Below are 27,143 nucleotides of genomic sequence, written 5' to 3'. Positions count from 1 at the left end.
GGCCTAACTGTATTTTGCCCACATTAAGATTCGATCTTGCGCCACCACTGGTACTGAAGAACAACACAATACTACACTACTAACACGTGGCGCTGTACTGTGGGATGCTTGTTACATACAAACGTACAGAGAGTCGTCTAATCTTTTACATCTAAACCAACGTTACGATGTCGTATTCAATTCAAACGTCGAGAGCGCTAAGATGACAGTTCCGGTTGTAATTATAAAGCAGAGATTATAATCTAAACATGCAATGCAAAGAAATAATTACAATTGCATTTTTGTAATTAATAAAGTTGGCAAAGCAACAAACATCTTGTAAACTGCCCACTGCTGGATTAAGGCTTCTCTCCTTTTGAGGAGAAAGTTTGGAACATATTCCACCACGCTTTTCCAATGCGGGTTGGTGGAATGCACATGTTTGAATTTCGATAATTTGTCACATGCAGGTTTCCTCACGATGTTTTCCTTCACCGCTGAGCACGAGATGAATTATAAACATAAATTAAGCAAATGAACAATTAATCTCTTTTTCTGAACCGATCTGACTTGGGACAAGAGAGTACATTACCTAAAGGTCAGCAAACACACTTGCAAGTTCCTGGGGTTGCAGATGTTCATGCGATGGTAGTTACTTTCCATCAGATCCTGCTAATAAACCACCTTTATAATAGAAAGATATGAATATGACGACCCCCGTTGTCGAGTAGTGTGAACAACGGTTTTAATGGATACGTCACTTCGAGCTGCCGGGACCCAGCAGAGTCGATGTAAATTATCATTAGTCTTCTATCTTATCTTGGTTCTGGGTGTTTGTGGTACATTTGTTACTTCTGATTCTCATAACACAAGTGCTTAAGTTACCAACATTGAGTTCAGAGTAATGTATGTGATGTTGTAGAATATTGATTTATTTATTATATGGCATATAGGATAGGTCATATTCTTAAAGGATCGCGTCCTATTTAAAGTATTATATACTTTGTGCAAGTCTTAATAAATCCTACCGACTGATTATATACCGCAAAAAGCAATACTTAGTATCATTGTGTCCCGGTTTGAAGATTGACTGAGCCGGAATACAGGCACTTGGCACAGTAACTAGGGTCATAAAATCTTAGTTCCCAAGTTTAGTGAGTCACTGGTGACGTAAGGGATGGTTAATATTACTTATGGAGTGTTGCCATATACTATGAGATATTTTGTCGGTCTGCTTACCTATTTGATTTTAGATATATCGTTGGAATAAAGTTGATCTTGTTATTTGTATTACTAGCTATGCTCGCGACTTTGTGTGCGTTTCAGTTTGAAAAACGTTCTTATGCAGCTCGCAGATTTTACTATAAGTTATTAATTCTGTATTAGGCAGCTTATGTGATGGTTTGGTGGCATGGGAGGCAAAATTAAAGTAGCCTAAGTTACTCCTTGTCACATCAGTTGTCTAGTAAAAGTGGCGTCAAAATCATTCCAACCGATTAAGAGATTAGCCGGAAGAAACAGAGAGACTGATAAAAATTGTAAAAATGTTATTTTGGTGTATGTGCCGTCTATAGGCATTAAGTTAAAAGGGGTTAGTTTAATATTATAAATAGACAATCCAAATTTATTATATTGTGGATGTATTAAATATATAAATAAACTGTTTATCCTACCGAGAGGTAAAATGGGTGGGGGGAGGTCTTGATGACATAATGTTTACCTTTCCTTCTATGAAGATTATTCAATCAAAGGTAGGCATCGTAAAGTTTCGTTACAAATACACAAAACAAAACACTAATCCATACTAAGCTAACAAATGAGAAAGTAACTATGTCGTTACGGTTGAACTGCTGAGCCGATTTTGATGGAATTTGGTGTGGGTAAGAGGCTCAAAGTGGAAACAATTTGTGTGCTATTAATCACGCGATTAATGCCGCAGGTTCAGCTATTAATATATATGTACTTATAACACATGTTAAGATGTGTATCAGAAAACATTGAAGTCACCTTCGCATTTGAATAAATGCTTGTAATTGGTCATATTTTTCCGGGAAGTCTCTTTAGATGTAACGAGATAAATCGGAAGAATAAACGATGATTTCATATAATATATGTATATTTGGTACCTAGTATATAACTATCTTGGAGTTTTGAAGTTTGTATATAACAATTTTTTTTGCGTTTGTCATTTTTTTTCTCATACAATCTTATTACCGCTTTCTAACTGGCCAGTAACTTTTTTCCTCTCTCTAATATTAAATCATTGTTTAACCACAACTCTTTAGTAAATTGCAATCAATAATCCCTTTTTATTTTTCTGCAAATTTACGGCTGGAGGTCTTTAAATTGAAACCATAAACAATTGCCTATGTGCAGCTATAACGCTATTAATACATAATATGCTTCTTAAAATCAAAAACTCAAACTCAAATTCCTTTATTCAATGTAAAAGCAATATTACACTTACTTATTGATGGTCAAATGAACTACCCCTGGTTCGGAGAAAGGAACACCCTGTCCTGAGAAGAACCGGCGAAAGAAATTTAGCGGATCTTTTTTTTTGTCAAGTTGAAGTCAAGTGTTTGGGTTTAACAAGGATACTCTTTATTCGATCGATTCGATTTGTCTAAATCCGGTGATCCGGAAAAGGGATCCGACTCAAGACCAAAAGGTATTATGAGCTATGCGAGGCATATATAGTGCAACTGTGTTGACTTCGTAAGTCCATACATTATATTCCACCTGGAATATAATCCAAGGATATTCCTTGGGCTTTGTGCAAGGTCGTCTGGGTATGTACCAACCAATCATCAAGTTTTCTGCCGCCAAATTGACAATAGTTGGTATTTTTGTGTTCCTGTTTAACAGGATCTAAGCTTATCTCAAATTAAAGTAGACTGTTTTATTATTGAAATATTTTATTATCAAGTCCTCTTCTTTATTTTCCGTTGCCATAGTTACATAATTGAAGTATGTGACTATGGTCAGTTATAACTTACGAATTTAAATCTTATTAGTGTATATATTACATAGTATTAAATAAATACATCGTAATATAATGTTGTCTTAAATTTTCGCGATTATTACACATTTAAATAAAACTAGTTATAACGGATTTGGTCACGGGTAGACCACGAACGCTGTAAAGTGCTCGAAATGTCGGGACGTCAAAAATAATTAATATACGCGATTCAAATCCGTTATAACTAGTTTTATTTAAACATCATAATATAATATCTTGGCTAATTAACCTTACATGTTTAAAGAGCGGGTATGTATCTACAGGTAAATGTTATATGGATCTTAGTTCCGTAGGCTGGTGGCGCACTGACGATATTAGTGCGTTACTTTGTCGTCACATCCAGTTCCTCCCACCAACGAATGAATATCACAAAAGGTGCCTAATAAATAAGTTATAGTCTACTCTCAAATTGTGAACTAGACAATAACTTTTCTGTTAAATCAAAACGCGCGCGAATTCGCGAGCACAGATAATATGTCACAGTTCTTAAACTCCAATTCTGACTGTAAAGAGGTTGAGGTATCTCCTCATTCGGGCTAATGACTATTCTATTTTTAAATGTTCGAATTATTAATAACTCATGCTAAATTAATGCATTAAATACTTAACCTTCATAAAGAAATTGCTGTTGATTTTTTTAGGACTGTTTCACATTAGGTCGGATTGACGTAATTCGTCCTGATATTTGCGTATGTATTTTTAATAGCACCATTGAAAATTCGATACATGAATGGCGTCCGATAAAGCTGTATTTTATTTCACGATATAATCATAATCATTATCATAACATAGTATGGAACAAAGTCGCTCAACGCTGCCTGTGCATATGTATGTTTAGATCTTTAAAATTAAAGAACGGATTTTGATTCTGTATTTGTATATAATACATGGACAATATAGTAAAGAAAAACTGATAATTTTAGAAGTTTCTAACGTGATGTCGTAAATAAACAAATTTTGTTGGCTTAGATTTTCGCGATTATTACACATTGAAATAAAACTAGTTTTAACGGATTTAAATCGCGTATATCAATCAACTCGTAATCGCGCTAGTTTTAAAATAAGAACTTGGTATGGAATTTTTAATCTGTATTATTTAGTGAGTGTTTCGCGGTGCCTCTTAAACGTCTATTGGCAGATGAGATCTACATCATGGATGGTCGGTATCTTGTGCCACTCGACATACAGAAAACAATCAACAACAACAACAACAGCCTGTAAATTCCCACTGCTGGGCTAAAGGACTCCTCTCTGTTTGAGGAGAAGGTTTGGAATATATTTCACCACGCTGTTCCAATGCGGGTTGGTGGAATACACATGTGGCAGAATTTCAATGAAATTTTTCTCATGCAGGTTTCCTCACGATGTTTTCCTTCACCGCTGAGTACGAGATGAATTATAAAGACAAATTAAGCACATGAATCAGCGGTGCTTGCCTGGGTTTGAACGTTTAAAAACGAACGAACGAACGTATAAAAGCGCATTCACACGAATCGAAATTGATTAAAACTGTCAGAACCAATTTTCAATCGTCTTAATTTAATTTCAATCAACACATATCGATCAACTAAAAACAAACCAAACATGTCGCATTGGAACAGCGTGGTGTAATATGTTCCAAACCTTCTCCTCAAAGGGAGAGGAGGCCTTTAGCTCAGCAGTGGGAATTTACAGGCTGCTGTTGTTGTTGTTGTTGTACTAAAAGGGTGAATATTACTGAGAGTCCGTTGTCCGTTGTCCGATGTCCTTCCGATAGTTAGATACTTGAAATTTTCACAGATGTTGTATTTCAGTTGCTGCTAAACAAATAATAAAGATTAGAATGAAGTAAATATTTAAGGGGACTCCCATACAATAGACATTTGTTTTTGCCAAAAGGTATCGACCACTTTCTCATTTACGTAATAATTCCCTCGTCAAACAGCAGTATTGTTATGAATGTTGAATAGTGAGCCAGTGTATAATACGACACAGTTTAAATGTAACTTAAAAAAAAAAACAAACATTACTCAGTTTGGCGAATGTTTTTATATGACATCACAAATTTGCGTAGGGAATAAATTTTGATGATTTTGAAGACTCAATTCGGATGTGATCGATTTTAAGGATTTCGCCGATGAGACATCTGAATTGTGCTGTATTATAAACAAGAGACAGCATCATAGTTTTCAAGTTTAGTCGTTAGCGGCGTTCGTATTAATGATATAGGATAATCTGACTTAAAGTTTTGTAATAAAACTATTCACATAAAATTAATTTATGCCACTATATTAATTTACCAATCGTTACATATATTATTTATCCGCTTATTGTATATTAATTATCCTTTTACCGCCCATCTCCGAATCTAGTCTTCTTCTCCCACTGCCCGTTCAAAATCCACCGTCTTTTGTTTTTCTCGTGGCAGGCAGTACCAGCTCGCCGCACCACGCCACGAGAGGAAGTGACGGGAGTCCCACTATACGGTGCCGATAACCGAATCAATAATCATACTAATAAAGGCCTCCTCTCCCTTTGAGTAGAAGGTTTGGAACATATTCCACCACGCTGTTCCAATGCGGGTTGGTGGAATACACATGTGGCAGAAATTCTATGAAATTTGTCACATGCAGGTGTCCTCAGGATGATTTCCTTCACCGCTGAGCACGAGATGAATTATAAAGACAAATTAAACACATGAATCAGCGGTGCTTGAACCCGCAATCATCGGTTAAGATGCACGCGTTCTAACAACTGGGCCATCTCGACTCAATCAAATTTTATTTATTTGTATAGATATGTTATCGTCGCAAATACGGCTTATACAATAGTATCGTCGTCTCTTTCTAACGATACAATCAGAAATTCGAACGCAACGCAAGTGTAACGTGGGAAACGACTTCAATGGTGATTAGATAACGACTCGCAACGCTACGAAACAATCGTTTCGTGTGTTATAATATAGTTGTGAATTAATGTGTTATTGTTATATGCTAATTTGAAGTTACTCTGTTGTTTGATGGTTCGATTGTGATAAAACAGATGGTCTAAGTCTTATATAGGTTTTTATGTTATACTAGCTATGCCCGTATATATGTATGTATGTAAAAGTATTATTGTAGACTAAGTTACTCCTTATTATATCAACTATCTGTCAGTGAAAGTCACGTAAATATCGGTCCAGTCGGTCCAGAGATTAGCCGCGACAAACAGACAAAAATTGTAAAAATGTTCTTTTGGTATATCTACCAGGTATACATAAGTATACATTGAGTAAAAATGAGCTATTTGAATATTATTAACAAACACACAATTTTACTATATGTGTCGCATTTTTATGAGTTTTTTTTTGGGATTGTCCTCGTCAAATAATTTTATCTTTTTTGTACAAATACCGTGCAATAAGTTGCTCATTACCTCTATTACTTGCGACTTTTAGTTTTAAAAGATAGAGATTTTCAAAAAAATTTTCTTAGCAGTGTCGTTGAAACATCCTTATAGATAATGCTTGCCTCGGTTATTTAATTGATTTGTCATGACAAAATTAAATAATTTTATAATCACAGGCACAAGGGACGTAACATCTAGTTATATCATAGTTCCCAAGGTTGTTGGCGCATTGGCGATGAAAGGAATGGTTGAAGTTTCTTACAGCGTTATTGTCTATGGGCAGTGGTGACCACTTACTATGAGGTGGTCCATATCGTCCCCCAAGCAATACCATAAAATAAATTATTAACTGATCTATTATGGTGCTCTAAATATTACATACAGAATTTCAAATTTCATGAACAGATCCAACTTTTTCACGCTAAGATAAGACTTCCAATACACTGACTGTCTGCGCTGTTAAATTGCACAGACGAAATTGATTAGGAGTCTGTGCCAAGTCTGTGTCGTATGGACTTGCCATTATATTATTATTATATTGTGCCACTGACGCGTACGTTACGTACTCTCAACGTGATAGCAGACAGGGTGGATTTGTTTTGTTGCAGCCTGACTGAAGTCACAATAATTACTACTTGGAATATATCCCATACAATATAGATAGATTTTAAATATTTTTATTAAACGTGCTTAAAATCGTATTGGGATAACGTCCTATAATAAGACAGTTTTGCATTATAAAAAAAGATTAGTTTAGGATGTTATTAAGACGAAAGTGAGATGGTTTGTTACTTTTACGTCTAAACTACATATTTGATTATCATGAAATTTTAATTTCACACCTTGGGAATGAGTCGGTCGCCCCAGGCTATTACAAATAACAAAATATATATTTGTATTATTATTAAAATATATATTGTATATGTAACATGATATGAACAAAAAAAAATTGATCCTGCTTCGCCGGTTCTCAGGTCTGAGGTGTTAAATTCCGAACCGGTGGTAGACTTTTTGACTATCAATAAGAAAGTGTAATCACTTCTATTTTTAATAAAGATTTTTGACTTTGACTTACATAGGGTCTGAAGCAAGGAATATTATTCTGTGTTTTTACCCAATAAAACAAAGAAAAAGGTAATGCCGCGGCCGGGAATGAGTTTTCAATAACACGATAATATTTTTAGCACACGTTTACGTGTTCCACGCTATGTTTATATGCTATAAACAAATCTGACAGTTCGGATGGTGTTGCTGATGATGTAAAAACGTGTGTATTTACTAATATTGAATTTTAGTTACGATTATAGAATATTAACTACCCACGAAATACTAAAACAACCCTGTGTTAGTTTATTAATACATTTTACTCATATGTATGTTCAGTAAGTATGATTTATTTTATGTGTTCGTACCGATTATCTAATATGTTATGTTCCTATGTGCATTTGAGTGCAAATAGAAAATAATTGTTGCTGAGTGCAAAAGAACTATGGAAGTTTAAAAACCTCTAAACAACTTAACAAGACAAGGTAGGAATAAAGATAAACAAATCGTAGATTTACGTATTTAATGCGATTTAGTAATAACTCGGCTATACTGTGCACTAAGAGTTTATGATTGATATATCTTTATTTATAATACAATACTGTTTATCTAATTAGTTCCATTAAATTTAATTTTACTTCTAAAATTCCGATAATAGTTCATCGACGTCTAAAAGACAAGTTCGCAAATCCTTAGTATATATACATATAATAGATTATTCAAGCTTGAAACCAATGATATCGCGTCATGTTAGTGTTAAATATTGTGTATTTAGCTTTTCTGCTGTTACCATTGGAAAATAGTATAGCTAGCTAATTGTAACAGACGTTTACTATCCGAGAAATTGTTATTGAATAATACCCCTAAGTTATCCCTAAGGGCTGCAATCCCAACCTGAATATGGAACGCACACGATTCTCATATTTTTTTTATACTGATACTTCATATGATATGAGTAGAGTGGGTGGTACCTACCCCGACGGTAGCCCTACCACCAAGTGTTATTCAACAGTGCTCTAGACGATTATTTTTTCGTAGTAAACGATATGGGATAATTGGCCAGGAATTTGATAAGATAACACTACTATAGTCGATACACGAAATCTTTTAATAAATATATTGTTGTTTATCAGATAAGGAATAATGTTATTACATAAGGAACCAAGCAATCGTCTTAGTGTACGATAGTGTCGCATACATACATATATGTGTAAATTGTAACAGTAACTTTTCACTTACAAACAACAACAGCCTGTAAATTTCCCACTAGGTACTGGCCTAAAGCCTCCTCTCCCTTTGAGGAGAAGCTTCGGAACATATACCACGCTGTTCCAATGCGTGTTGGTGGAATACACATATGGCAGAATTTCTATGAAATACACACCGATTTCAAGACACATGCCGGTTTCCTCACGACGTTTTCCTTCACCGCCGAGCACGAGGTGAATTATAAACACAAATTAAGCACATGAATATTTAGCGGTGCTAACCCAGGCAGGGTTTGAGCCCGCAACCATCGGTTAAGATGCACGCGTTCTATACAACCAACCAACTTGGCTCTTATCACTCAAATAGTTGTCAAATTCTATATTTTAAAATGTTGGCTCGAATTGAAACGAGTGCTGGTTCGTTTTTTCGCTCAAGAGATGTGCGTAGGTATTGCGTTTCAGCGGGTTTCACCTGATCTTTATTTGAACATCGGCTTTATAATTTATTGAATGTATGTAGTATCTAAACGTGGTATTTTTAAAAGCTTCATTACAAATATACGATAGGTTTTCTCACGTAATTTTGGATAGTAATTAATATGTTTTTAGTAAATAAAATAATTATTCGTAATTTTATAACGCATTTTTATTCCATACATATATTTGTAATGACATAAACAAATAATACGTTGCTAAGGAACTAGATTCTATATTCTAAAGGATATGACAGTAATTATACAGGATTATATTTAATTAGCAACCCTTAGGAAGGCGATGTAATACGTGGTGTATGTATGTATAAACTATACGTATAACTAAATATATTTTTATTTACTTTAATTTTACTTTATAAGTTTCATCGACTTTTAAAAGGTAATGTTTTCTCAAGGTTTTCCTTCTTCAAGGTTTCGACCAATGACATCGCTGTCAAATAAAATAAACGCAATCAAATCGATGTCAAATATTATTTATTTGGCTTTTGTCCTCTTGTTCTTGACCCCGCGATCTCGTGAGGGAAAGTATACAGAGAGGTTGCAGCTTGTTTTTTATTGGGTATTTCGGTGCACCGACGCGCAGTCGGAGCGAGGCGAGTCCCAAAAATCCCCGACATCGATGTGGGGAAAACGCGTAAACGTTTATCGTTAAGAAAAAGCGTATTATTTAAAATCAATCAAAAAATCAAAATCAAAGTATACTTTATTCAAGTGGGCTTTTACAAGCACTTTTGAATCGTCATTTAACAATTAAGTGAAGCTACCACCGGTTCGGAAAGTAGATTCTACCGAGAAGAACCGGCAAGAAACTCAGTAGTTACCCTTTTTCAACATTTAAAAAAATACAGTCATGTTAGTTAATACAATTATTAAATTAATATATCCTGTCTGGAAGTCAACAGGTATTAATAGCTTAGCAGTTTAAAAGTCGTCTAATTTAATCTATACTTTCTTCTATTCCAATCTTATAAGCGTGGAAGTATCTCTCTGTCTGTGCTCTTTCATTACCAAACAGCTGAACCGAATTTGATGAGATTTGGTATGAAGCAAATTTGAACTCCAAGGATAGGATATACGGTAATTTTTTTTGCTTAACACATGACAAACAACCCTCTTCAACGCGAGCAAATCCGCGGGCGAGGATTAGTAGTATATGTATATATATTAATCTTGTGTCCTAATACCTGTGTTTATCGAGTGACCGATATAGGAGGCACTATAGTTAGAATTCTGTTAGCGAACTCAAGGCCGGGATGTCTCGTTAATTGATGGTTCGACGTAAAACGTGATATAGATACACGTAGAATTTCATTTTCAATTTAATTTGAATACGTATGTAGGGGTCAGGTCTAGTATGTTGTAGGTTTAATAGCCGTGTAACTTAGAGCTTTGCTTTATAGTTTTTTTTTTACATAGTAAATAGGTATAGCTGCCATTAAAAATAGCTAGATTAAAATTGTGCATAGCAGAAACTTTGAACGTAATGGTTCTACGATTAAACGATGTAATTGTAGCTAAAGTTACTCCTTATTACATCGGCGTTCAACCAGTAAAAGTCCTGTCAAAATCGGTCTAACCGTTCGAGAAAGTTGCCGGAACAAACAGACAGACAGAAAATTTAAAAAAAATGACATTTTGGTATATGTATTGTGTATATGTATAGATTTAGTAAAAAAACGGTTATTTTAATATCACAAACAGATACACATTTTTATTAAATGTTTAAATTTATCTTTTGTTCGGCCGTGGAGAACATTTTTGTAAAGATTTCAAATCTGCTATTTGTGGAATAGCGTTGTGGGATTAGATCCAAACTCTCCACTCAAAAGAGAGATATGGTCTTTATATGTTAATTTACGTTATTAGATAAACGCCTGGTACAGTTTTATGTACCAGGATTAAAATTACGGAAGTATAGTACGACACAACTTAGACGTAGCATCGGCAAAATTCGTAAAACCGATCGCATCCGAATTAAGTACGCTATCCCAAATTATCAATATCTATTTCTTATGTGAATATGATCTTTACACAAACGTAATAACTTGTAATATCATATGAACTAATATACTCGTTAACTTTACACGACGATTTACATGCACTTGTGTTTCGGGTTGAACTGACGCGAGAATCTATAGCGACGAATAGCGTCGAATGGCGCGATAAGGAGCTATTTGTATTGGTTTTATATATCGCCAGTAATCGGTAACATCTAAGTTGTGTCATACAAAATGTTATTGCGTTATATGCGAGGAGGTATACGTTAAGCGGATGCCATCGTAAAGTTACGACCAGCGCTAATAAAAGTACGATCTTTGTCTGTCTCTTATGACTACTCTGGTTCATTGGACTCTTAGACAAAGGTTTCGCAGATGAGTTTAAACGTGATTGAAATTGTTATCCTTTTTTCCAATGCTTTCTGGAATCAGAAAGGAACAAGTGCCTTAGAGGAACTTTGCCTCACGACCGTCACACCTGACATAGTCGCATTTTTTAACACCTTAGTTCCCAATGCTGGTGGCGCATTGGCGATAAGAAATGCTTTATAGTTATTATCATTACATAGTATAAAACAAAGTCGCTTGCCGCTGTTTGTCCCTATGTATGGTTAAATCTTGCAAATTACGCAACGGATTTTGATTCATTTTTTTAATAGATAGTAGATTCGATAGGAAGGTTTTTGTATATAATACATGGACAATATAGTAAAGAAATTCTCATAATTTAGAGATTTCTAATGTGAAGTTGTAAATTTCATAGTATATTTAGTATCAGCTTTGCACCCGTGCGTAGTCGGTTCGGGTCGCTAGTATAATATATGAAATTTCTTACAGCGCCAATGTCTTTCGACAGTGGTGACCACTTCTTCCCATAACTATTTGGTAACTTGCGTATTCGTCCGCCTATCTATTTTGTAAAAAAAATATATGTGTCTATGACATCCGATTGAAACAGTTGCTTTCGCTGTATATTGTGAATTAAATGACAGACACATTGAAATAAATAGACAACCTTTGAGACTATATTTTATAGAAATCCCGTGTAAATTAAAATAATAACAAAAAGCAAGAAAAGATAGAGGATTTGAATGAGAGGGAAGGTAGCATGGAGGCGGTATATCGCTTTTACTTATGTGAAGTATCTGCCAGTTTATTCAACTGTATGCCGAGTAAAAGAAGTAAAGAACTTCGTTTGAAACGACGATAATTACTATAGAACTACAAGATTTATATATTAGTATGTATATATGGATTCAAGTGTTCCAAAGTGGCTGTTGACTTTTAATATTGAGTGTAGCATTTCGTATCATATAACACCCTTCACGCCAATCAACTCTTCGTTAGAAAACATGTTTTTTTTTTTTATTTTATTTACGACCTTGATCGTGAATCTAATCTACTTTTTTTTAATTCAAATATGGAATAAAGTGTGTCAATATTAATCGATCGATGGATGACATGACAGTTTTTATACGAGTGCCCAAAACGGGCGTGTGATATTATCATGCTCATGTCACCATAAAATTTGAATACTTACACATATCGTTTGAATGCTTTCGGTCTGTATGACACTGGCGAAAATTAAAAAAAAAAGACGTTTTTTTTTCGCCTGTTTCGTTTGTTTCATGACAGACGTGTTTTTAAATATAGATAACATTGAGTCGGAATGTTGATTAGGAATTACTATTTGTGTTGAAACTTTAGTTTTGACTCAAATTACTAGTATTACTTGTGATGACTGATGACGTATGACAAACATAAACTATTTTTTTTTATTATAATAAAGGTAAGAGCCTGTAAATTTCCTGTCTGCCTGCTGGGCTGAGGGCTCCACTCGGTTTGAGGAGAAGATTAGGAGCATATTCTACCACGCTGCTCCAATGCGGTTTAGTGGATTCACATGTGGCGTTTTGTTGAAATTAAACACTGCCTAAAACATAATGAACAAGTTATAAAACATTTTAATGTAGAAACGGGCCAAGATTATTATTTTTTTAAATTTAAACGCGTACCAAGTCTCCAGCACACTTAGTACTAAGGATTTGGTACAATATATTACGAGTGGGTTGTATATATCCAGACGAGCTTACAAACACCTACCACTACATTACCATTAAATTATAGTAAGCTGAAGTGGCAGTGGGCTGGTCATATCTGTCGTAGGAGCGATGGTCGCTGGAGCAGACGAGTCCTAGAGTGGAGACCGCGTCTCGGTAAGCGTAGTGTAGGGCGACCTCTGACCCAACCTCCAACCCGACCTCCGACGACGCCGGTAGAGGCTGGATGAGGGAAGCAGAAGATCGAGCAACGTGGCGCACTCTACGGGGGGCCTATGTCCAGTAGGATGATGATAGTATAGTAAAAACGGCAGAAATTTTCGTTTTTCTTTATTATACAAATAACTGTAGTTAGGCAGTTGCTATTTGCCCAATAAACTATTCAAGATCTAAAATAGTACAATGTTTAAAAAAGTAAAAATGGAATCTGCGTTGCGAATACTTTATTCTACGAAGCCGATAATCCGTACTCTATCTCTGGTAGTGTTGTAAATATATCGATACACAAATTATCGATGGTGAAAATAGTTAAACCTACTATTAGATTAAAATCCGGCATCAGTCGATTAAAAAAATTAAAACGAAACAGTTTTTTCATAAACGTTAAAATTTAATTTATCGTGGATAAGTTTCCATCGAGTCTGATATACGAAACGAAATATATAATTTAGACTTTTCTAATCACGCCTCTAAACGCCATAAATGGTTATGGCGTTTAGGGGCGTGTCATTGAATTTTATAATGAAATATTTCATACGAATTTTAGAAACTTGCCGTCGACTAAGGGTAATGACCCTTTTTAAAGATCTATAATTGTGGATAGATTTCGATCGGGAAGAGACATGTTTGTGATGAACGAAAGAACAGAGTAGCTTTTGTAAATCATAATAATTTTTATTAAATAAGTAAATATCTTGCTTCGTCTGACATCTGGCATGTAACAAGTTTATCGATATCGATATATTTTCAATTTAATGTCACGATATATTGACCGTCACGGTTCAACTCTATTAGTGACTTATATAGCCTCGCCCTACCGCTTACCCGTACAATATATCCTATAGTGAAGCCTTTCACTATCTGCTATGTATAATCGTGTTGTCTGTACGTAATTTTTATTCCCTTTAATATGTATAGTGTAAGTAATTTTTAAAATTATATGGGTAGATGGATAGAGCTCAGTGCCTTTAGATATTGTTGCTGTAAGAAATATTAACCATTCCTTACATCACCAATACGCCAATCGACGACCTCCATGGTCGAGTGATGTGTACACCGGTTTTCATGGGTACGCCACTCTGAGGTCCCGGGTTCGATTCCTGGCCGAGTCGATGTAGATTACTATTAGTTTTCTATGTTGTCTTGGGTCTGGGTTATGTGGTACCGTCGTTACTTCTGATTTCCACAACACAGCACCTGTGTTGTGGAAATCAGAAGTTACATTTACGTTCAGCTACTTACATTGGGATCAGAGTAATGTATGTGATGTTGTCTCATATTAATTAATTTATATTTATTTAATAACCCTGGGAGATAAGATGTTATGTCCCTTGTGCCTGTAGTCACACTGGCTAACTAATCCTTTAAACCGGAATACAACAATACTGATTTTATAGCTACATAGCTGTAGAGTGCCCCCAGGTAGGCATTCACAAAAGGCTACCACTAAGACAGTAAATTATCAATTTCTGGGCCATTGACATGTATGTATGTATGATTCATCTCATGGTGTTGTCGGCTTAGAAGTTTATTTGTGATAGGTTAACAAACTCATTTTTCGCATTTACAATAATAATTAGATGGTATTAGTAAGATCGCGTGTTCGAATCGTGACAAGCATTATGATTATGTGAATAGTAAATTTTTCTCTTTAGTAGTTTTCTACTAAACGAAATACTAACTAAAACACTTCCCGAACACGTTTTAAATAAATAATATATGGTAATAAATATTACATATCACATGCATAAGTCTGATCCATATGTAAGTAGGTAGCTAAAGAACTGTTATGGAAAATCAGAAGTGATGACGGTACCAAAAACACCCAGATCCAAGACAACATAACCCATACCCAAGACAACATAGAAAACGGTTTTCGGTCGGAAATTGAACTCTGGACCTCGTGGTGGTGAGTGGCGTACCCATGTAACCACTGTGCACACGACTCGTCCACGGAGGTCGTTATTTATTTCTTTAACATTTAGCTCCGACACACATGCATAGGTCATTAATATCTCATAAACGAATAAATATCAACTGGAAATAAAGTCGTTACTGCCTACAATATACTCGCCGGGCGTATAGTTATCGGCCCGACGTAAACAAATGGGCATTGTGGGCGTTTCTCTCGCATTGCAATCGATTTAAATGAACTCGTGGACTTGGATGGAGGCGACGACGTAAGGCTATATGACTTGGACATATGAAAACAAAATACAACAATTTGTCTGTATTATGGACTTTTCTTTGATGTTATTGTGTGTTTTTTTGGAAGAAATATGTCAAACGATACAGACAGGGCCGGATTTAGGGAAGGGCAACCGGGGCAACTGCCCTGGGGCTTCCACATAAGTGGGGGCCACAAAAGTTTTAAGTGAGTTATTAAATACCGAGATATAGTCAAATTATAATAATCTTACTTAATATTTTAAAAGTTACCGATACCAGTCAATAAATACTTACTGATTCAAATTAATAAAACCTTAAGCTAATCCATTAATCCATGATATAATTATTAGGATCTTCACGCTCCTGTTGGTCTAGGGCTTCCACTGCTTTGTGGCCCCAGGGCCTCCAGACCTTTAAATCCGACTCTGGACACAGATGGTTAGAACGCGTGTTAATAGAAGATTGTCTGTTCAAATCCTTTGTGAATTTCTCGCTAGAGAAATACGCCACGCTTTTCCTCTACGTGTAGTGGAGGGGGGAGGGTAAATGCTGGTGCCAAGGACGCCTAGTACTCTTTACTATGACTATTCTAAAACCAGAGGTATCCTCTCCGTTTCTTCTCCTTATTCTTGGGGTTTAGTGGGCGCCACGAGATCGCTTTCGCATGCTACCGTGACAATGTGTTCAAACCACTAGTTAGTACCACTGAATCGTGCTATGTTTAATTTGTATATATATTTACATATATTAAATAGTGGTAGCAGGCTAGTCACAAATAACGGTAACCGCGAGTCGGTAAAACAGCGTTACGACGCCCTCCAATCCAGGTGGACCGATGACCTGAGAGAGGTGATGAAACCCGACTCTCTAGGGCAGATAACCGAGCATCTATGTCCATGGTACCTGTGATGACATTTTAAACTTTGCCGTTTAGTAAATTCAAATCGTTTGTAAAAAATACATTGGTAGAAAAAGCATATTATTCAATACAAGATTTTATAGATGATAAAAAAGCGTGGAGCTAATATCTGTCGACTTCCACGCAGGGTATATTAATTTAAATAATTGTATTTAACTAACATGACTTTGTATTTTTAAATGTTAAAAAAGAGAGAAACTACTGAGTTTCTTGCCGGTTCTTCTCGGTAGAATCTACTTTCCGAACCGGTGGTAGCTTCGCTTGGTTGTAGAATGACGATTCAGGGGTTCTTGTGGTGGCCTACTTGAATAAAGTTTATTTTGATGATGATGAAAAGATTGAAAAATTATTCTCTAATTAACATATAAAAAAAACTAACTGTTCGTCCCGACTTTTTTCAGCGTATAATTAATACAAATTTATCTGAAATTTTCACCCAATAAAGTTGGTACTTCAAATACCTTTCCAATACAAAGTAGTATCTGCGTTAAATATTAGGTTGGGGAAAAAGTCTTTTCGCATATAGTATGTATGAACTTGTAATAAAATCTCTTTGGCTATACCATTTGTATCTGGCTGGTTTTGGTATCATTAAAAAGTTTTAATTTTAAAGAAGGCACTTCCAAATTCAAATTAGGAATTTGTGTGAATTTCATTTGTTTTTGTTGTTGTTAAAATGAGTGAATCTAAAGAAGAGATTCGATACATTTTAAAATTTTACTATAAAAAAGGTAAAAATGCAACTCAAGTCGCGAAAAAAATTTGTGATGTTTATGGACCTAATGCAGTATCTGTGAGAGTAGCGCAAATTTGGTTTAAGCGTTTTCAAGCCGGAAATTTTGATATCAAAGATACATCTCGCTCTGGTCGCTCTGTAACGGACAAAATTGATGCCATTTTTGAAAAAGTGGAGCAAGATCGGCATATTAGTAGTTACGATGTAGCTGAAGAACTAGCAAATGGCCACAAAACGGTTTTGACTCATTTGAATAAAGCTGGGTACACAAAAAAGCTCGATATATGGGTGCCTCATGAACTCACTGAAAGAAACCTAATGAACCGTGTACTCATTTGTGATTCTTTATTACGACGTAATGAAACCGAACCATTTTTGAAGAAGCTGATAACTGGTGATGAAAAGTGGATCACATACGACAAGAACGTGCGAAAAAGGTCGTGGTCAAAGGCCGGTCAAGCTTCACAGACTGTGGCAAAACCCGGATTAACTCGCAACAAGGTAATACTGTGTGTATGGTGGGATTGGAAGGGCATCATTCATTATGAGCTGTTACCGCCCGGCAGGACCATCGATTCAGAACTGTATTGCGAACAATTGATGAGATTGAAGCAAGAAATTGAGAGAAAGCGGCCAGAATTGATCAACAGAAGGGGTGTGGTTTTTCACCATGACAACGCTAGAGCTCACACATCTTTAGCCACTCAACAAAAATTACGAGAGTTTGGCTGGGAGGTATTAATGCATCCGCCGTATAGTCCTGACCTTGCACCTTCAGATTTTCTTCTGTTTCGGTCTCTGCAGAATTCCTTAGGCAGTGTCAGGTTAACATCACGAGAGGACTGCCAAAACCACTTGTCGCAGTTTTTCGATCAGAAGCCCCAAAATTTTTACAGCAATGGGATCATGTCACTACCAACAAGATGGCAAAAAGTTATGAAACAAAATGGCACCTACATACTTTATTCAAATGTAAATAAACTATAAAAAAAAACTTTTTGAATTTTCATATAAAATACGAAGAAACTTTTTCCCCAACCTATTATGAACTCAATCGGAGTTATAATTCGGTTATCGGAGAGGTATCATCACGATGAGTTAGCGATATTATGTTTATATAAGTATATCGATATTACATAGACGGATGAGCAAACTCAAATGATATTTCACTCGTGTAAAATCCTTTATTCTCTTTATTTTTTTTTATGGTATAGGTTGGCGGACGAGCATATGGACCACCTGATGGTAAGTGGTCACCATCGCCCTTAGACAATGACGCTGTAAGAAATAATAACCATTCCTTACATCGTCAATGTGCCACCAACCTTGGGAACTAAGATTTTATGTCCCTTGTGCCTGTAGTTACACTGGCTCACTCACCCTTCAGACCGGAACACAACAATACTGAGTACTGTTATTTGACGGTAGAATAACTGATGAGTGGGTGGTACCTACCCAGACGGGCTTGCACAAAGCCCTACCACCAAGTCTTTATAAATTTTTTGATAATTCCTTTATTTCCCTAATGAAGGAAGTGAACCCGTGACCGACACTAAAAGTTTTTTTTTTAGTAGGTAGAGTAATTCGAAAGGAAGGTTTTTGTATACAATACATGGACAATATAGTAAACAAGCAGTGATCATTTTAGAAGTTTCTAATGTGATGTCGTGTATAAATAAATTCTGTAGTATATTTAGTACCAGTATTGTACCCGTGTGGAGCCGACCCTTGTCGCTAGTCGGGTCGCAAGTCCTATATAGTTATAATAACAACTAGACCCAGCTAGGACTTAAATGATTATTTCTATTGCAATAGTATTCATTTAAATGTAATACAATAGCGAGCAATCTATTATGATCGTTGAAAAGCATTAAGCGAAAGGTCACCGCTGCGCTTCCATTATGTGGATAATAATTCCATTTGACAACAAAATAAAGATCTACCGTGGTGTTGAAAACGTTAATTATTTACCAAACTAGCGACCCGACCCGGCTTTGCACGGGTGCAATGCTGATAATAAATATGCATATGTTTCAAACTCTCTCCTTAATGTAAGAGGAGACCTTATCTCAGCAGTGGGAAATGTACAGGATTGTTACTTTACTTACTTTACTTTATACTATGTTTGTTAATAAGGATTAAACGAAACCTTATTGATATCAACGCTAATTTATTTATGTATTTATTTATTTAATATTTGGGAAACAAACAGATATAAAATATAATCTAATTACATAATACAGTTTAGATATCGCATTATCCAGCAAAGTTTCCACATAATATTATGAATGCAAAAGTTACTGTTGCCTGTTACTGTTTTACGGTCAAACCTCTGAACAGATTCAGATGAAATTTGCTCTAAAGCAAGTTTGAACCCCAAACAAGACTCCTGAAATGCGAGCGAAGCCGCGGTGAAATATTGTATAAAATATCAACTCGGAAAAAGTACGGACGTTAGTCTGTAGAGAATACAATTTATGTTTTGTACGAAAATTAGATTATATGGCAAGGTTTTGAAAACATAGTGTTACTTCCGGCAATCGAAGCTGTATCGATGAATCGTCATAGCCCCTGCTATCTAATAACTCGAACTGATAAAAAAGGTATAGTACGACACAACTTAGACGTAGCATCGGCAAAATTCGAAAAACCGATCACATCCGAATTAATTAATTATCATGTAAATATGATCTTTCCACAAACATAATAACTTGTAATATCATATGACCTAATGTTTTCGTCAATTTGACACGTCGATTTACATGCACTTGCTGTCTTGGGTTGAACTGACGCGAGAATCTATAGCGACGAATAGCGTCGAATGGCCCGATAGGGAGCTATTTCTATTGGTTGTGTGAATCGGCAGTAATCGATTTTATCGAATTGCCGATGCTTCGTCTAAGTTGTGTCGTACTATATCCACAGCTGTATAATATTCATTAAATAATAATGCATATTAATTTATCAATACAATACCATTCGTAGCAATGACTAATGTAAACATGCGAATAAATAATATTCTAAAACAAATTAATGATTCAATCTTTTATATAATCGTCAAGGGAAGTCACACACACATATGCACATGTTACATATGTATGTGTGAGTGGCACACATGCAAAGCCGTACTCCCGAGACGTGACACGTATTATGCAATTGTGTGACATCGATGTGTGAAACTAATTAGTGTTTGTTTTTGTCCGTTTTCTATGTGTGTGTTTCGTCCGTACATGGCGGTTTGGTTGAGGTCTCTGGCGTGGTTAGATCAATTAAAAAAATAAATAAATAGAGGCAATGACTTCCTTTATATGTAATTGGAAATTGTTTTTTAGATCAAACTTGCCAACAAATGGTAGCGAAGTGATCGCCACCATAAATAGCGCTGTAAGAAATATTAATCATTCCATACTTTTAATATTGGTGTATTTGCCTTTGTTAAACCATTTCGGTTATTACGATCACTATGATTTTTTACTGGGGGATAGGACTTTGTGCAAGTGCGTCTGGGTAGGTACCATCACATTCTCTACCGCCAAACAATACACAGTGTTGTTGGGTTCCAGTTTAATGGGAGTTCCAAAACACAGCGAACGCTAGTTTGGAATTCAGGACTGATAATAAAAAAATGTAAACATAATCTGTGTTTAAAATAAATAGAATAATCGTCTCTGACTCACTGGTGTTTGATTGGCTATAGTACTGAGTATAAGGCGGTAGATTCAGAGGTCCTGGATTCAAAAACCCCTAACGTAAAAATTATCTAAGAATTTGAAGGTTTCCTCGTTAATTTTAGGTCACCGTGTTCCTAAAGTCTATCCCGATGTGTCTTATTTGACGTCCATAGGATGATGATAGTCAGCGATTAGAGAGTGCACATGTATTTGTTTATAAACTTGTATACTTATAACGTGGCCTACGTAGTTTGCTAATCGGTTAGGATGACGTCATCGTCTTCATTTGTTTATTTAATTTATAAGTCTCCAACAAAATACACACACTAAATATATGTTCTTAAAATAAAACAATGTAAGAGTTACAAGTTGTGCTTTTTTATGGTATAGGTAGGCGGACGAGCAGCATATGGGCTACCTGATGGTAAGTGGTCACCATCACCCATAGACAATGACGCTGTAAGAAATATTAACTATTCCTTACATCGTCGATGTGCCACCAACCTCGGAAACTAAGATGTTATGTCCCTTGTGCCCGTAGATACACTGGCTCACTCACCCTTCAAACCGGGACACAACAATACTGAATACTGTTTTTTGGCGGTAGAATAACTGATCAGTGGGTGGTACCTACCCAGACGGGCTTGCACAAAGCTTGCTTCTTTAGTTATGGGACACCACAACAAGCAAAGTGAAAAATATTTCAATAATACATATATTACGATAAAAATAGAAAAATATACCAAGCTTTAAATTATTTTTTTGTTTTCATAATATATTCCTACTCATTTTACGTATTGAAATAAAGTATGCTTGTCCAAATTCGAAGCCTCAAACTTCATCCAAACATGGATGATCGAAATTATGAAACCTGACAGCCGTTTGACGTTTTCACCGGCCTCGTTGATATCTATCTATATTTACGTATAATAAAATTGGAGTGTCTGTTTGTAATATTAAAATAATCGCTTTTTACTAAATGCATATGTATATTACGGACTTCCTATTATATTATGTTATTTTGGTAAATATACCGTATATTTACCAAAATAACATTTTTTTATAGTTTTTGAATGTATGTCTGTTTGTTTGTAATAAAACAACGTACTTCTGTGAAAGCTGACAACGGACAACCTTATTTTAATAGTAAGGACTTTATCATACAGGAAGTGTAGCCATAGACAAAATTAAATAGATTGAAATAAGACGATTATTTGATGTCACGACAAAATATGTTCATATTTTCTAACAGGTTGTTCAGGCTAATGTCTGGAACGACTGGACCGATTTTGAAGAGAGTTTCACTGGCTGATGTAATGAAGAATAACTTCTTTATTTTAGAATTATATATGAAATAATAATAAAGTCACGCTGGAATGTGCAAATACTGTCTGCGCTAATACTCGCGCCGTCATCACGTCGGATGTCTCCCACCAACGACTTCATATCACAAAGGCTGCCTTACACAGAATTAAAAAGTTACTTTAATCAAAGTTACTTAAATCAGCGAACAGAAAATTTCTTTATTCAATTCAAACGCGCACGAAGTCGCAGCCACATCTAGTTATAACGTAAGATGATTTGAACAAGATAAACGGTAAAATGATAATAACAGTATTTGGTTTTACGCCTCGTTAAAAATGTTTTTTTTAAATATTTACATAGCACTTTATATATGGCGACACGTTTCACGTTCCTGCAACCTGCCACCCGCCGTATCTCATAAACTGTTTACTCACAAGAGTAAAGAACAAACATACGATACGGTTTCTCGTAATTATTTCGTTAATCATATTTTTTTTCCTTGTAGTACTATTTTTTTTATCAACGTGAGATGTGATCTGTGATACCTTTGCATTGATGTTGTGAAAAAAAAGCCTATTCCAAATTCAAGTTTTTGTTTTGTGATTTTGTTTTGATAATAATGTAGATTGCCAAAGAATTGGTTGAAGTGATCTATTTAAAAGTTGTCATGTTTGTGCTTAAAGAAATACCTTTGCCATTAATGTTGTGAAAAAAAAAGCATATTCCAAATTCGAGTTTTTGATTTGAATAATGTAGATTGCCAAAAAATTAGGTTTGAAGTGATCTATTTAAAAGTTCTCATGTTTGTGGGTAAAGAAAACCTCGTTAGTGTGTTCGAATGTATGGTGTCGAAGCCTCAACGTCAGCCTCACTAATCGATTGAGCACCTATCTTCAATTGGAGAGAAGAACCCTTTGCCAAAAATAGAGATTTTTCAGTTCATTCACAAACTTAACTGTATAGTTTTGGGTCTACACCGATGGACGAATTCTTACAGTATGAAAATAACTCCAACTTTTGTGCAATGAGATGCTCTTCGCAATTTCTATTAGCGTCGTCTGATGGAGTCGAGATGAAACATCTCAACGATGGTTAAGATTGTGGCATTAATTCGAAGAGAATAATCATTCTTCGCCTTGAGTGCCAGTAGACTCACCTGATAAGTCCTTTGGCTCCTTTTGATCGTATTCACAAGCGAGGACAAGCGCTATCAGTCAGCTGTAAATACACAGATAATATCCTTCCATCACTCGTAAAAGAATTAAGAACAAGCAATTCGCTGATCTGAATAAATATAGCCCGAAATACGCGCCATTTTTATCACTGAATGATCTTGATTAGGACATTTTTTATTCGTCAATACAACGAGGCTGTTGGTATTCATTGGTTCAGTTTGAGTGATTGGTTGATGTACGTGTATTGGAAGCTATGGGTGATACTTTATCCATATCGCAGTCTTACGAGACACCATCAGTCCTGGCGATGTCTATCCATAAAGGTAATTTCTAATCTGGGGGACAATTATGCTAATAACGGTATTGATACGTTTACGATTTAACTTAGATTATTTCTCACATATTATTGGCCTCAGCTATCAGCTATTTCTATCGGTTACGGTATGATTTCGATTCGACTTGGACCGCAAGTAAATTGATGCGTTTATAGAATAGGTGGATCCTCAACGATACCTTACACCAATAGTACTCAGTATTGTTGTGTTCCGGTTTGAAGGGTGAGTGAACCAGTGTAATTACAGGCACAAGGGACATTACATCTTAGTTCGCAAGGTGGCGCGTCTATGGGCAATGATGACTACTTATCATCAGGTACATATGCTCATCCGCCAAACCATATATTACAAAATAAAAACTAAATTTGTTTAAGAATAGTGGGCGTTAAGTGTTACCAGTATACAGAGTATGTGTTACTGTTACTGTTTCCTAGTATGCAAAGTTGTATGATTATCAGTTGAGTAGTTAATACATTGAATCGTAACAAATGAACTTAATTCTACGTTTATTAAATTTGTTAGTTTAGGTAAGTACTTAATCTAACAGACATTACTTATGACAAAGTGTCACTCTTTTGCATTGATTTAAATATATATTTTTTTGTAACAAGCAACACATGGTTTTTTTACAAGATTCCACGTAAAAATTTATAGCAAAATTAATTAGAATTCGTCCATTCGTTGAAGCGTGTTGTGTAACAAACACAACTACATACAAACTTTCGCATTCATAAAACGAATTCGAAACGTTAGTTATATTTTGTCCGATTGCGTAATTAAATCTTGTATAATATGTAATTCGAACAGTACGTAAATCTCTGTAGCCAATCGGGCAATGACCGACCCGGCTAGTTGGATTCTGATTCGCGGTATTGTTATGTAAAATCAATGTTGACTTTACTATTCGTTCCTATGTAATTACTCCAGTTTTTGAAGTTTCCAGAGTATGATAATTTGGATTGGTGTATGTGTGTGTAGGCTTGTCCATGTAAAAGTGCATAAGCGTAAAGTTTGAATAAAAATAACTTTCATTAGGTCTTAAGTGTAAAAATCTTCTGAACTTTATGAGCCGAGATGGCCCAGTGGTTAGAACGGTTCAAACCCAGACAAGCACCGCTGAATATTCATGTGCTTAATTTGTGTATATAATTTATCTCATGCTCGGCAGTGAAGCAAAACAGCGTGAGGAAACCTGCATGTGTCTAATTTCCAAAGTAGTAAGAATTAGTTCCAAACCTTCTCCTCAAAGGGGATGAGGCCTTAGCCCATCAGTTGGAAATTGACAAGCTGTTGTTGTTGTTGTATGACTTTTAATTTAAGCTAATAACTGTATAATATAATTATATATAGTAATGCAAATTTTGCATAATGATAAGTTAACAGTATGAATTTAAGAATTAAATGCAAATCGCTTCCTCGTTAAATAGTCCTTTTTTGTTATCCGTCAAATCATCTTCTTCTTCTTTCAAATCAATTTTATTCAAGTAAACTTCACAATGAAGCGTTTTTGAATCGTCAGTAATTAAATACTACCACCGTTTCGGAAAGCAGCTCTTTCCAAATAAACAGATTTACAAAGCTGTTATTTACAGTAATCAGTGTCCTATGATGGAAACCGAGCCTAACTCCAGGCGTTTCTTTCTAAAAAGTACTCTTTTAATGAATAATATAATCTTAATGTTATGTACTAGTAATGATTCAAAGTTTTTCTAAGTTTCGAGATTTCGATTCACCGTGAATCATTCAACATTGATGCGTTTGTTGGCACTTGACATTGAATTAGATAACCTTGGCCACATCGTACAGCCGGAAAATGTTTGAAACGTGACATTCCGTTAGTAAAAAAAAACGCTATCTCTTTGGCATTTTAAATAAGTGTTATGTTGCACTAATATCCGCATAGATTTATTTATCCTGTGACAGAGGACCAAAAACACACACATGCATCGAAATTACAAACACATGTAACACACACACATATGATCACTACAAAGTCGCTTTCTCTGTCCCTATATATGCTTAAATCTTTAAAACTACGCAACGGATTTTGTTGCAGTTTTGTTTTTAATAGATACAGTGATTCGAGAGGAAGGTTTTTGTATATAACACATGGACTATATAGTAAAGAAATGGTGATTATTTTTGAAGTTTCTAATGTGATGTCGTAAATGAACAGTACTTTATTTCTTTCATTAATGATTATCGAAATATATATCATCAAATGAAATGTTCCTACGTATAGATGCAATGTACTGTATTTCCATTGTATTCTTAAATTGCAAGGTTTATATTGCAATAGTAATGTGGGTTGGTGAATATCACAAGCGCATACAATGAAACTGACCTAAAGAGATGACCTAGTTAAATAAGATGGGTAATACGTTTGCAATATAATGAATGACGTATTTTTACGAGTCGTGAAACTAGTTGAGGTTTCAAATCTGGGCTATTAGCACTGAATAATCATGTGCCTAATTTTTTTAATTTAAATCGTGCTTGATGGTGACAAAAAACCTTGCGAGGTTGTCACGAAAAATTTGAAGACCTCCATTGTCAATTAGTGTGTACCTCGGTTTTCATGGGTCGCCACTCTGAGGTCCCGGGTTCGATTCCCGGTCGATGTACTAAAAGTTTTCTGTGTTGTCTTGAGTCTGGGTATTAGTGGTACCGTCGTTACTTCTGATTTATCATGACACAAGTGTTTTAGCTACTTATATTGGGATCAGAGTAATTTATGTGATGTTTTCCAATATTTATTCATTTATAGGAAATGTATTCTAACAAATGTGTACCGTCTCGTGACCGAGAAGTCTAAGCCCACTTGTGGGACAAAAACAGGCTGTTACTTTACTCGAACTAATCTCTTCCAGGTATCCAACACGCAATCGGTGGTCTTGCCTCGAAGCCGGAACGCGATCTTCTCATGCAGGACTTCATGACAGTCGAGACGACAAACTTCCCGTCCGAGGGATCGAACCACACGCCCGCTCACCACTACTCCGAGTTCAAGTTCAAAACGTACGCCCCGATAGCCTTCAGATACTTCCGAGATCTGTTCGGAATACAGCCAGACGATTTCCTTGTGAGTGTGTTTTTTATATATATTTGATTTAATCCAGTCGTGCGAATCGTGACGTCACACTTATATATGATAGAGTTTGACATTAAATACCATATTTTGACGTCAACATCATAACTGTTCTTTTCTGAATTTGGATCTTGGATCTTTCGAGATCGTTTTTTTTTCAGAAATCGGCATAGCTTGTAGTGGTTTGGAAGCCCATTTTGTCACTATTTCATATACACATAACATACATAATAATCATTTAAAATATATTTATATATCCTGTACGATAACAAATTCTAATTCCGAGCTCTATTATCATCTACATTATAATCTTTTATATAATAATATGGCTTATATTTGAATATGAGTTTTAA

The 27,143-nt window shown here is 35.5% G+C and overlaps 1 protein-coding gene across 9 annotated transcripts in view; it reads left to right on the top strand.

Annotated features, from left to right (window-relative positions):
* The window catches only part of LOC124541265 (phosphatidylinositol 4-phosphate 5-kinase type-1 alpha), an 84,472-nt gene that overhangs the window by 22,793 nt on the left and 34,536 nt on the right, over positions 1–27,143 (top strand). For all 9 annotated transcript variants that reach the window (XM_047119163.1, XM_047119161.1, XM_047119165.1 and 6 more), the window contains exon 4: positions 26,573–26,784. In XM_047119163.1, coding sequence (XP_046975119.1) covers positions 26,573–26,784 — 212 coding nt within the window. The remainder of the gene's footprint in view (positions 1–26,572; positions 26,785–27,143) is intronic.

The sequence above is a fragment of the Vanessa cardui genome, chromosome 27, assembly GCF_905220365.1.
Source record: "Vanessa cardui chromosome 27, ilVanCard2.1, whole genome shotgun sequence".
Classification (NCBI taxonomy): Eukaryota; Metazoa; Arthropoda; class Insecta; order Lepidoptera; family Nymphalidae; genus Vanessa; species Vanessa cardui.
Note: the sequence above shows the minus strand (reverse complement) of the source record. Positions and strands in the feature narration are given on the sequence as shown.